This window comes from Ooceraea biroi, chromosome 1 (assembly GCF_003672135.1).
Source record: "Ooceraea biroi isolate clonal line C1 chromosome 1, Obir_v5.4, whole genome shotgun sequence".
NCBI classification, from domain to species: Eukaryota; Metazoa; Arthropoda; class Insecta; order Hymenoptera; family Formicidae; genus Ooceraea; species Ooceraea biroi.
The window spans coordinates 14,706,557-14,720,822 of record NC_039506.1 but is presented as its reverse complement, the minus strand read 5'-3'; the positions used below and the strand labels follow the sequence as shown (position 1 = coordinate 14,720,822).

General features: G+C 44.2%; 1 protein-coding gene across 1 annotated transcript in view; it reads right to left on the bottom strand.

Annotated features, from left to right (window-relative positions):
• LOC105281461 (neurotrimin) overlaps nt 1-11,171 on the bottom strand; it is a 181,716-nt gene extending 170,545 nt beyond the window's left edge. Inside the window, exon 1 of the mRNA XM_011342709.3 lies at nt 10,956-11,171. Within this exon, the coding sequence (XP_011341011.1) occupies nt 10,956-11,031 (76 nt within the window). The 5' untranslated portion in view covers nt 11,032-11,171. The remainder of the gene's footprint in view (nt 1-10,955) is intronic.
• Nucleotides 11,172-14,266: the final 3,095 nt, after the last annotated feature.

The window sequence follows — 14,266 nt, the reverse complement described above, 5'->3', positions numbered from 1 at the left end:
ACGGTTTACGAGAACCGAACGTCACTTATTGGTTGATCTGATAAACGAACGTCACAATATCGCAAACCGATTTTATAATACGCCCGCGGAGTGCTTGTTCGCGCAAGCGGAGGAAACGAAAGCCCGGGGACAAGAATAAGAGACGGGTACGTATGCGCATTTGCCAGGAATATTCCGATATCTAAAGGCTGATATCTGCTTCTCTGCGTTCCTGGCCAATAATCTATCTTCCAAAGTAACTTAAACGGGAAATCGACGTCGAGCGCGGAGCACCGAACAGAAGCGGGCTACGCAATGGATCGGAGTATTTCCAACGGCAGAAACAACATTTTCCGCCAGGATGGGGCGAAGTGAAGAAGTTTTCCTATCGTCCGCGTCCGATATTTGCATAGCGAAATCAATACCAAGTACTGCGAGATCGAGGACATTGGAGAAATATCCGCTTGCCGCTTGAATATCGCGCCGGTGTACCTCGCGCGCGAAACATCGGTTACCCATCTGATTTTTTCCGTGCACTTTCCGCCCGATGTACCTACATTTTTACGTGTGATGACGTGCTAATTACGAAATGGCGTAACCGTCAGAATTAATGTCTGATATCGATTGCACGTTTCTTGACGTTGCTAAGCGATTAGCAGCTGCGTTTCACGGTGATGGTCACGCGATCTCCTATAACTAAAGATAACATTCAGCATGAATTCTTTTCCGACAAAAGCTGGGGGGATTCCACGGTTGTCGTCTATAAAATTATCGTAATGAAAGTTAAGATTAAATTCTTGCGACGAGAGGACGTAATTAGGTCGCCGTCATCGATCGAGTTTAAACGTTACAGAACACGCAGCTTCCACCAGACGTACCTCGGAAGTGCTCTATCTAGAGTTACACAAAAAAATATGGCTGACTAGCCTTCATTCAGCGTTCCCGAATGTCATTCGGCGCGGATCCGAGAAAATGGCGACTTTTGTTCTTCTTCTGGACTAGCCCATTCATAGTCGCAGAAGTGGACGATGAAGCAATCGTTTCAAATCGGTCGTTAGTAAGAAAGTCGTTCGAAGAATCCCTCCTCGGTGAGAAGGGACATCTTCGGAAAGTTTCCACGTACAATCGTCGTGCGGTCTTTAATTTAAAATCGCGTGAAATCTGAGTCCTCTCCTCCGGTCCTTTTTATTCGCTCCTCTGATTCGGAATCGCCGATTTCACGGAAGGAGAGAACAATCGAAAAGCGATAAAGCAGCCGAAACGAGCGGTTATTAACGTCGCCTACAATTAGATCCGCCAAAGATGTCATTAATTAATTCATTTGTACGTACGTACGTATCATGCGTATACGAATTGGAGCAAATTCGATTACCAATTCCTCAATTTGGAGCCACTTGCGATTGAAATACGCAATTATTGCTAAAGCACCGTTTTACTTGGATACGGCGTTTCGTAAAACAGTTGCACGCGACCAATTACATGCTAATAATTACTACCGTGTACGCAACAACACAAGTTTCCATGGTGAAGTTTCTTGTGCATAGTGTACGAGTGTGAGTGCTAGCGCATGCGTCGTAAACATATTTAATAACGCAATCGCATTAATTAACAAAACAACGATTTGTCTTTCCTTGTTAATGTTTCCTAATATCTAATAATGAACCGATAAACACATGCTACGTAATATGCCTCTCGCCCTCGCCCGACCCTTCCCTTGTTTGCTGTTACTAAACAGTTCGCTCGTTTTAGTCGGTTCAGTGTATCCCGTTGCTTGTCGCAAATCAAGCTTATTCAGCACCGGCCTTTAATTTGCGCAACAATGCTTTTCGGGGTGAGTGCGCGCACGAGCGAACGGTCAGCTTCGACCTCGTTGCGTTTCGTGCGCCGACCGACACGGGGAGAACCGCACGCGCGCTCCATTAAATATTATCGTGAGCATTAGGATTGCCAGTAAACTTGGAGAAGAGTCACTTTCCCAGGACAAGGTGAGTGAGGTTCTCGCCGGGGATGTCAAGCAGGTTCCACCCACAAATACCGAGCGTAGACTGTGAAACTTTGGATACGTACGACGTGTCCAATACTCTTGGCTGGGCACAATACTCCTCGGCATTCCCGCCACAATAGTGACGTCGCATGCTTTATTACGGGGTTGGCTCGGCGAAGACCTCTCGAAAGGTTACCAGCAGCCGCAGGGTTTCCTTCTAACGCTCCTAATTCCCCACGTCTAACTTTCGACTCTCCATTACTACTTCGCGTATCCCAAAGAAAGGCGTGCCGAGGGGTGTCCGGGAATCGATCACGATACCCGGCTCGCAGCGCCGGTGGCGGTACCGGCGGAACAGACCGTGTAAATTTCCACCTTCGCATCGTCGACGTTTCTCATTAATCGCTGATCGATCTCTCCTTGCCGGGTGATTAACGTCTCGATAGGGCCAAGAGTAACAACGGTGAGGGACGGGCCTGGAGGGCGGATTCGAGACCGGAAGACGAGAACGATCAGATGGAGAGAAAGCCGGAAAAGAGAGAGACCGATGGTCAGTGAGCGCGCGGATGGATCCACAGATTTCACCCCAAATGCGAGGGGTGACGAGAGGTCGAACGCGGTCACGCGAAAAGCCCGCGCGAAAAGCTCACACGTTGAACTCGGAATAAACGTTACGTTACGTTACGTATTCACGGAGGGGTTGATGCGGACTGTGGACGAAATTGTGTGGAGCGGCCGCGTTAATTCGTCGAACGGCGCGGTAACAGCTATTCGTCTTCGGTACGTCGCGTAAGTATGCGCCGGTGCTCGTTGAAGGTATTGGGGCGTAAGGAGACACGAGGCATAATTTCCTCTCGCGCTCCAAACCCCAACCCCCTCACGTCGCGCACGGTGGAACACCATAATGAATACGCGCGCACACCGCGGTTGCATAGCATGTGTCACGTGTCACATGGGGGAAACTTCGAGCGCTCGTCATCGTGAAACGGTGGCACACGTCGCGCGCGGCTTTCGAGCAGCACCATGACGATAAGAACGACCGGCAACCTGGTGGTTTCTTCCCCGCGTGTGGCAGGGAAAAAAGAAACCGTAAAGTTTATATTATGTGATAATCCCGTTTTCAGCGAGGGGGTGAGCGAGACGCGTGTAATCCGACGCGCGGCGCATTGTCATTCAGGATGCAAAATTCGATGGCCCATTTCCTGCTGCAATTTCATTGTAGAAGTTCTATTAAAAGATATACGTCACCAGTAAGTCGTTATCTTGCCATGAAGCACGTTTTAATGCACGTGCAAATCCAATATTGTCATATCTGCCAACAAATTGTTCTTTTTCTCGATAAAGATATTCCATGCTTTACTTGTATGTGGACATTATGTATGAGGACATGACATTTTATGCAACTACGCAGGTGACAGCATGAAAAGTGTAGCAAGTTAATTGACATTAAATGACGAGAAATCACTGGAAATAGATCATTATAATTGTATTTTTTTTTAGCTTTTATTTAAACGAATCGCTGGAAACAGATCATTAATCTTTTTGTAGTTTTACATACGGTTTTAAATATCCAACAAAACGGTAATTGTTACAATCGGTTACGTCATATCTGACCGACATAATAGACAATAATAGACAATAATAAACAACGATTTCAGGAAAATGGATTTTCTGTTGAGAAAGCTCAGGTAATAGCTTAAATTTTCCAGTGCAATCTTGCTGTTATTTATCAGGAGGTACGACGTTTCCATCGAATTTTCGATGCACGTTCGATAGGGACTCCCTTATTACATCGCTACGCAAACACAACGTCGCGCATTGAGAGCGCGAGTCGATACGCGTAACCACGACGAATCCTTCGTTCTTCCGAAATCCCATCCCGTACATATTCGATTGAACAGCTCGCGTTGATGTTGGCTTCCAAGCTCCACGACGTTAAAGATTAAAAGTGGCGCGGATGATAGAGCTGTCTGAGTTACGTCGTAACACTTGATTAAAAAAGAAAAAAAAAAAAGGAAAGAAGGTAAAACTCGCTCCGATGACAAGTTAATAACCGTCTCCACGAGGATCCGACAAGCTCCGTAAAGTTCGGATGATGACTCTTACGAAGCTGAAAACTCTTGGCGAAGCGAACATCGTCTACGTTAATACTTTACATCACGTTGCGTCCCGGGTTCCGTGCACCGGTTGTATTTAACGATGAGTTTGATTAAGAGCGAAAAATGTGATTGCACGTGATCATTGCCTGACTTCTCTTTAAATAAGGTAAATGAGAAAAGTATTGACCAATGCGACTCTAAAGATCGCAAAGGTCATTTTGTTTGTAATGGCGAATTGATGAATCGAGTTCCAGTAACTCGCATTATTAGCGAAGCAATGAATTTATTATTGGATTGTAACTTTTATTCGTCCCGTTTGTTTAGTGTTTTTAATAACGAATATATGTTACAATTCTCAATAGTAATAAGAATTCTCAAAAGCAAGACTCGGGAGATTGCAAAACTCAAATAAGCGCTTTTTAATAAAGACTTTTTAAGGAATTGTAGATTCTGGTTCCGAGCTTCTGAAAAAGAGGTCGCATAGCCAATTGCGAAGCGTACGGAGGGAAATGCAATGTGCAATGACATAATATTGCAGACAGACGGCGCTCGGTCGTTAACGTTAAAGTCTTAACATTCCGTTTCCGCTGGATACATCCGAAATTCGTATTACGAGAAAAGCGCTCGATTCACAATGTTTGTGCGTTTCCTTTCGTGCTAAGAACAATGGTGCGGAGAACCCACCGACGAGTTTCCGTATCCGAGGTTACCGAAGCTTCGCCCTTCTGCATCGCACGTAGGTTTTATACGTATGCGTTGATGCTCGCTCAAATTACTACGCGTGGACGCGTAATCTGCACGAGGGAAGCAGAAATTTGTAGGAAAAAGAACCGCGCGCAAGTTTACCGTGGAAGCGAATAAAGTGCACGCCAGACGTTTCTACGTGGAAATTCTAGTTACCTACAAAAAATGCCGTCAGGTCTTTTTTTCGCTTTTCACACTCGAGGCTCCAGACAGCGAATTTTTGCGTGAAAAAAAAATGAAATCTATACGCGATAAAATTCTTGATACAAAAAAGCGAAAAGCTACATGAAGAATCGGATGCAACTGCGTTAAGAGCGAACGCTTAACGTTTCACAAACTGTTCAAGTTCTAGATAAAAAGCGATTCGTTGGTTCTCTGCTTTCAGTAGCCCAAACTTCCGCGTCTCTTGCAGAGGAGAGTGAAAGAGAGAGAGAGAGAGAGAGAGAGAGAGAGAGAGAGAGAGAGAGAGAGCGAGAGAGATTTTGACTCTGAAAGCATTTCGAGAGGAATTATATTAAACCAACGTGGATCGATTCATCTCGTCCCTTCCGATTCTTTCCATACACGTCGAGAAAACGTCTCTCCGCCCTTTTGCTGCGGACCTTTGAGAGTCCGTCGAGTGTCGGTGCATGAAAACGCACTAGAACTGTGCACTGGCGAAATCGGCGTGTCGGAGACTGTGGTCGTGTCGGCAATCTGGACGCGCGCAAAACAGCGCTTGCAGCTGACGTTTTACACTTTGCGGTAGCTGATGGTAGCCAGATAGGTTCCTCGACGCGATTGTCCTCCTTTCCGCGCGCGCAATCATCCTTGTCGCTTCGACCTGGAGAAGTTCGCGCGAAACCGTCCCGAGAACTGACCGAGGAGTTTTCGTGAAAATTCAGACCTATCGAGAAAGCAGCAGCAGTAGCAGCGGCAGTAGTAACGGTCGGTTCACCACTCCTTCTCTCTTTCTCTCTCTTTGAACGTTTCTTTTTGGACATCCGCTTAAAAGTATCGCGCGATTGAAAATTTTTTTGGATCACCAATATATGCTCCGAGTTCCGATGCTTTGCCTATTCATTTTTCTGTTCAGGAAAATCGCCTCGATTTGAACGTTACCAGAAAAAACGCTTCAACGTACCTTCAACGTAAAGAATGTTTATGAAAATTACCTTCTTTTTGACGGTAATTAATTTCATGTTAGCGATTGGACAGTAAAATGTTTTGCATTACTGGATAATTCAAACAAGCTTCCCGTGTTGATACGCCGTTATACGTGTTGGTAATTTATGTCGCTCATGCGTTATGTATAAATTGATTTGCGAAACATTACGCGCACGAATGTGTCAATCAAAGAAGGGTGTTATGACCGATATTAATCGTGTTCCACGCAATCTTGCGTTGCCTGCTATTTTGCGAGACAAGTATAATAAATTTACATAAACAATTACATAAGCATTTCACGCGGAAGTAGCATCCAGTAATTAATATCGACGCGTTCACACTATTAGCAATATTGTAACAGTATGCTGCGACTATGAACAACGTCTAACGTGTGCACTTTAAAAATTTTTCACGTTTTTCCGAGAAGAGACGTTTCTGCGAGGCGTGTAAAAAGGTAGCATGTAGGACTCGTGTTTTTCCACGTTCTGCTGGCCGAAACTAGTCTCTGCACCATCGTGCAGTATACGCGCGCGCGATGATGATATTTGACGATAAAAGCTCGAACGAGGCGACGGGAATAAATGAGCGGCGTGTAATTCTCATTAATTACAAACGCATTACATAATGTCAATTACCTCCTAACTTTTAAAAAATAATCCCCAGAAGGCGCAGAAATGGATGTTCCCGTCGTACAGGGAGGTGGCGGGGGCCGGTCGGCGATTGGACGGGCAACCGCGTGGAAATTAATTAGCGAGCCAATTTAACTTTAACGACCGTTCGATTCCATGGAGTTCCCCGACGAGGTGTGTACATTGATAATAATTTCCCCGAATGCGCCCCGTACCACCCTGTTCTCTCTCTTCTTCCCCCTTCATCTGAATGCGCCCGCTGGACGAAGTTTTCCCGAGTTAATTTTCCAATCGCCTGTTGATTTTACCGCGAAACAAGCGGTATACTCGGAGATATACGTCTTAAGAGCTCCCCGTAATAACGTGGTAAATTGATCATTAAAAAAATATGTACGTAAAAATATATTGTACGTTAATAATCCTGCTTCTGTACACGTAACAAGCGCGGCTCCTCCACAGCAAGCTTCTGCAAAGCTTTTACTTCCATAAGAGGATTCGAAACTTTCGATTACCGACTGGACGTATGCATACGTTGTGTACTTGTCGTCCTCCAATCGATCACCCTGAAATTTTTACGAAGTCACAAATCCGCCGGTGCACACGCGGCTCGAGAGTTTCGAAATCACCGTCGTAAATCGCCTTAAAACGGCAATCTCGAATGCGGGAGGAGCCGGTACAATTCAGTGAGCAGCGGGAGCTAAGCATCAGAATTTAATCGTGCCTTCATAATTGAGACAGTTTATCCGCATCTTCGGTGTACTGAAATTTGTAATTGTAATCGCTACACGTGTTGCCTCGCGCGAACAATAACTTCTCGTTCTCATGACGAACGATTCTCGTAATGATTTCCCGTCACTCTGACGGTTTATCAAAATTCGTAAGCGCGTCGTGCGTTGGCACGTACGTTATAAATTAAAAGAGATTAATATGCATTTAACGAGGCGTGATTTAATTAATTGATTCGACTTTAAATTCAACGTTGGAACCATTTGTATCCTCAAAAATCAATGCATACGTGTCCATTATTCACATCGACAAGTCTGTCGATGTCGAGCAGATCGATTAATAAAATAAACGTGTCTTATTTCGGAAAGCTCCTCGAAAAAACACAATTTAACCTACAAACAGCTGAGCTTAATCCGGGAATGGGTCGTTGTTCATCGAGGATTTCATCGCGGTGACCAACGAGGAGGGTTAGGTTAAGCGAGAGGGAAAAAGATCCGCATGTCCGCATGTTCACAGATACGTCCGCGTGAACCCGCCAAGCTGAATTTTCCGCGCTGCTCAAGAGCACGCGCGCGCGGGCGCACGCGGCCCGTGCACCGAACATCGCACATAAGAGATCGTCCGCTCAGACACGCGTCTCTATTTGCATAACAGAGGCGCGTTGCATAATGGAAATTGCCCCACGTTGTATAACGTTGCGTGCTCGCATCGCAGCCCGCGCTTGCACGCCCGCGCGAGCGCGCACGTTCGCGCTCGCTGGACAGCACCAGGAAAGAGAAAGGAATTTCTCTCATTCGCGTGCTGGCGAATAATTAGCAAAGCCTGCCCGTGACATGGGGTTGAAGCCGTTGCTGACTGGATATGCGCAGCTGCCTTACATTTTCCACATTCCTTGAACAGATTAAGGCCGCTAAATAAGAGATTACCCCCGTGTGAGTACGCGAGTTTTCCCGATCGCCGGGAAATAAGTCTTCCCGCGGGCTACGTGACGCGCGAGCATATCGTTAACGTCCCAGCTTTGTCACGATAGACGCGATAAACACGAATATATGGTACCTGGTGCTTTTACGATGTAATGTATGCCTGCACAAACACTTGCATCATATTTTTACGTCATCATCACGTAGCTGTTAGCTAGTTTCCAAGTATTTTCATTTTCGTCAGATTTTTAGGATAGATAAATGGTATTTTCGTATTTTATATCGGACGCGTGTTAGTCAGACGAAGCTGAAACTTTCATTACGCGTTGTTAAATTCCGCTTCTTCTTTTGAATTTATTTTTCTACGCTTCTGTATAAATACTGATAATTTTCCGTTCTTCCATTTCAGGATTCTTCTATTTTTTATCGACATCGTGAGGACCTCTCTCGCTGATTAATTTTTATTTTCAACAGTATAAATCTCGAGTAATTATGACGTTCGCGCTGCTTCATGCGGCGGAAAACGGAAAGATCGATCATGAGCGCAACGCGCTTGATAATGAAAACGCATAAGCCCCGATTGGCTGTTTTGAGATCGTTAGTACAAAAACATTCCCTCAACTCTAAGCGCGGAGATTTATTATGTATACAAGGAAACAAAATACGCCCGACAATGATCCAGCATCCCTTTTCCTCGGTAAGAAGATTAGAGTTGCGTGTAGCGGGGCCGAGAATTAACGTTGGCCGCCTGGCATTTATCCCGCGCTATAAACGTTGAAATCGATAATAATTCAATAATTCTGCAGTACTTCGCAGTCGGTCAGTCTCTTTTATCTGAGCGAATGCAAACGTTCAGGATTTTAATAGCTATCCTAATGGAAATTATGACATAAAATATCACGTTGCCATTTATATTCCTATCCGTTCGGGCACAGTTATCGGGAAATAATTGCATATCGCATAATCACTCAACGACTGCTAAACATTGAACTCGCGATCCATTTTACGTCGGATTTTCCTGCCGTTTATTATACGACATCACGAAATCATCGTCACTATGAATTTTGCTTTAAAGCAAAGTGCGTTTGGCGGCGCGATATTTAAATAATATGCAGGATCGTTTAAACAATAAGTGCGCTCATATGCCAGTAAGGCAAGAGACTCATCGACAAGAGACATTCCGGAAATCGCTAATAACGGCACAATCGATCGATGGCACATATTTTACCGCGTGCGACAAACGCTATCGGGGATCCGCCGATTCGTCACACTTAATATTCACGAATTATAGAATTTTTTATACGTGTCGACAATGCGCACACCTAGGCGCACACTAAACATCGACATTAACGTACATCGATGTATATCATTCATGTATTTTAAATTCGCCGCCTCGTACCGTCCGGTACCCTGCACACTGTGTACATAATATTGATCCGGACTATTCACGATTTACTTGTTCTTTTCGTCCGTTCTTTTCTGCATCGTTCCTGCTTCCGCCCGCCGTCTTTAAAAATGCAAAAGCGAGAGCGATAGTCGCGGAACGACACGACGCGATCTCTTGCTCGATAAATCATCGGTTCCAGCGCGATTCCGCCCCTCTGTCTTTAACACCCTTTTTTCCGTCATTTCATCGAAACGATCGCGCTATTATTTCCTCGTGGTGCCGTGCTAACAATACCAATTAGCACTTCCATAAATTCGAGGCTTTTTCCGTTTCCTCGCGGATAATACTTCTGTGTCACGCCACCATGTGCACTCCACAAATTCTCATTTAACCGTGGTACGCGGTTTTATCGTTATTTAAGTTCTTCGTTTTTGTACGCGAGGAAATTTACTAAAGCACCTCACCCGTTCGTTACTTTTGTATGTGTGCAGATATTAGTTTATATCAACATTGTTTTATTATGGTTTGCTTGTCTTTTTGTTTTTTTTTGTACATTTTATATTGATATTTTAATTATTAAGATTATTAGGTATTAAGATATGTATTAAGATAAATGTAAAATGAAACTATGCATTCGAGCATCTCGTAGTTAACTCGCGTAGCTTGACGTTTTTATTATTCACGTAAAATTATCAGAAAACCCCGAAAAACATTGCTCACGTCAATTATGTAATCGTCAGACACGTTTAGCGTATCGTAAATGCAAGTCCCCGTTTTTTCGCGTGAATTTTACATATGGCGACAGTGTGTAAAGTTTAATCATGCTATCCGTTGAAGAACAACGATACCTGCGAGAGTAACTGCATACACTCCAATATCCCTCGTAATATCGTGAAACTGGAACAACGCGATAAAAAGCATTAAAAAATATTGAAAATGGTGGCGTGACTTTATGAAGAAAGTTTCGCAAAATGGCATGTCGAGTTAAGTCAGATTTATGGTATAACCATAATGGATGGTGCTGCGAAGAGGGCTGCTCGTGCATTTGGATGTATTCGCCGTTCTCTTATGCATTTCGTGCGGGTGGACACGCGCCCTTTTTTTCTCCCCGTGTGTTGCGAAAAAGATTCCTACGCGCGTTTCGCATTTATCCGTGTCGTGATGGTTCATCGTACGTACGTTCGCGATTCCTGCTCCCCGGAATCGACGACGCGGTGCATCACGATTCCCCAATTATACAAACGAACGACGATCGCTCGTTGGCGGGCGCGGACGATTAAGAGTCACCCTCGTTATCCCTCGACGAGGACCGTCGAGACGAGCTCACCCCTGTGCACTTACCTTCGGACGAGTGCACCGACGTAACCAGCAAGATCCACGCGGTCCACGGGACTAGGATGGCAGTGATTATTGTCATACTCGTTACTGTCGGGTGTCCGCGCGATTTTTCCGAGATTTCCGTGAGATTTCACGCCGCGCACCGTGTAGAAAACCCACGCGAGCCGGAGTCCAGATGCAGACTGACTTGTCGTACGGAGTCCAGCAGGAGCAACACGACACGCATGCGTCCTGGCTTCCACGTGCCTGTCTCTTTCGTGTCTTTACTAGTCACCGGGACAATTGCGATCCCCCGGATATCCTCATTCTATCCCATTGCGCCGGGAAACCCGGAGGATGCCTCGAACGCGCCGTGTAAAATGTTATCTCTCTTATCGTCGGCCTTGCGCCATCAACGTCGAGGGAGAGGCGCGCGATTCTCGCGTCGTTTCTCGCGCATCACGCTAATGTCGTACGGTATGCTTACCATGTACCGTATGCGATTCACTTATTTTATCACCGCGATTTCCCTTATAATGCCAATCGGTTGACACTCGCGCGTATTCATCTTAAAATGCAGACATGACGGATCGGAGGCGGAACTAAAAGCGAGAGGATCCTGAAATATCCCTGTTGAAGAAACATTTCTACATTTGGCGGCACACGCACGTGTCTTGACATATCTGTGTCGTTATTAATTTTAGGAGAGGAGGGGATGATATTGATTTATGATACCGGACATCTTTATTCTATTGGGTTGGCCAAAAAGTAATTGCGTTTTTTTCCAATAGATGGACATACATGTTTTGAAATGTAACTAACTTCATTCTAAACCGCAAAATCATTATGTAGGTTAACAACTCACAGTTCAAGCTTGTTTTAGAAAAAGAAAGTACACGATTTCGTTAACAATTGTTTCTTTGCCGTCGATTTCAAAATGGAAAATCAAAAAGAACATTTTCGTCATATTTTGTTTTATTACTTCCGAAAAGGGAAAAACGCTGTGCAAGCTCATAAAAAGTTATCTGATGTATATGGCGAAGATGCTTTAAAACTGCGGCAGTGTCAAAATTGGTTTACTAAATTTCGATCTGGAGATTTTAATGTGAGAGATGCACCACGCTCAGGAAGGCCAATCGAAATTGATGATGACAAAATAAAGGCACTGATCGATTCCAATCGGCGTTTAACGACACGAGAGATTGCCGAAAATCTTAACATATCGAAATCGAGTGTTGAAAACCATTTAAAACGACCATTTAAGACGACATTAGTAAGCTCGATATTTGGGTACCACATGAGCTCAAAGAAATTCATCTCACTAAGCGTATTGACATCTGCGATTCTCTTTTGAAACGTGAGGAAAATGATCCATTTTTGAAACGTATGATAACAGGCGACAAAAAATGGATCGTCTACAACAACGTCAAACGAAAAAAATCGTGGAGCAAGCGTGATGAACCTGCTAAAAGCACTTGAAAAGCAGATATTCACCAAAGAAAGATTATGCTGTCAGTCTGGTGGGACTTTAAAGGTATTGTGTATTTTGAGCTGCTTGCAAGGAATCAAACCATTAATTCAGACGTATACTGTCGTCAACTGGATAAATTAAATGATGCCATCAAACAGAAACGTCGAGAATTGGTGAATCGCAAAGGTGTTGTGTTTCACCATGATAACGCTAGACCACGTACAAGATTGGTCACTCGTGAAAAATTGTTGCAGCTTGGATGGGATGTGTTACCACATCCACCATATTCGCCAGACCTGGCACCATCAGATTACCATTTGTTTCGTTCTTTGCAAAACGCCTTGAATGGTAAAACCTTTACTGCTGATGAGGATATCAAATCGTTCTTGGAATTGTTTTTTGCTGAAAAAGATAAGAACTTTTTTGAGCGCGGAATCATGAAGTTGCCTGAAAAATGGCAAAAGATAATCAAACAAAATGGACAATATATTGTTTAATAAAGTTTTTGTTTCCCATGAAAAATTCGCCTTTTATTTATATAAAAACAAACGCAATTACTTTTTGGCCAACCCAATATATCACTGCACGAGAAGCGTGTCTCCAAATATTGCGTGCAAAATTTTATCTTACGTACATATAACTTTGTTACATAATTTTATCGTGCGATTACTCAGACTACGCATATGAAAAATTAGAAATTGAGAATCAAAGATAAAAGCAAAAGAAACTCAGATTGGAGAGGAATAATTTGAAATCGTTGCATTATGAATCAATGGGATATCTAGAGACAAGTAAAATTCGAAATGCCTTTTTAAACACAGTGATTTCATTTGGCTTTGTTTTACACGCATCGTGTTGATTTCTACTTTAAAGCGAGATATATCATAAAGATGATTTCATTTAGCAAAGAATCGGGATATTTAATAATCTTTTTACAGTCATTCGCGCTCGTACATTCGCTTTCTAATCAGGTTGCTTCAAAACCATTATTTTTTTCCATTCGATGCTTATCTGCTTTCATCTAACAAATAAAACATGTGAAGCAAAACATTAAATGTTTAATGCGAAAATCGTTGGACTCATTCTCCCCAGATTGAATAAAAGCAGACTTTATCGGGTTCAACAATAGCGCCTGTGCCTGTGTACAAGCATGTAATGTTGTTAGCGGAATCCCCGTTGCAATGGCTGGAAAACAAAAAAGTCAAATTTCAACGATCCTTTTAAAATCTCGGCGTTCCCGAGGAAAGAGTGTATCAAGCACCGCTCATTGTTCCTACAATTAATGCCGGAAACCGCAACTCCGCCTTTGCAAACTGTGCCGTGGCGCGCACGCGCGCGCGCGCGCGCTCGCGCTCACACACGCTTTGATAACGCGAGATACACGGGAATAGGGAAACGGAATGGAAATAATTCGCTAGGCTGTTGAGGCAGTCGGGATTAGTGTAAGCCGTTAGAGGTACGTCCTCGCATCTCTCGAGCGTGCGTGCGGCAACGTTTCTTCTCTGAATAACGTTGATGGGTGAGGGAGAGAAAGAGAAAGAGAGGAAGAGAAAGAGAAAAGGAGGGGGAAAATGGAGCGTACAGGAACGCTCGAGAGTATGAGAGTGAGAGAGAAAAGGGAGCGAAAGTGCAAAGGAAGGAGATAAAGAGAGGGATGCCAGGAACGACGCCGGAAGTGAGCAAACATATTCCACCGAACGAGCATCGTTAGCGCGAGATTCAGTCTTCGACTTTTCGCGTTTGATATGAATTTTTCTCCTTTTCTGGCGGGGTATTAGTGCGCGTTTTTCGTTTAGCGGATTCTCGGTTGAAAGTCGCGTACGCGCTTGCTCACTCGCTCGCGCGCGCGGAGCGGAAACCGACG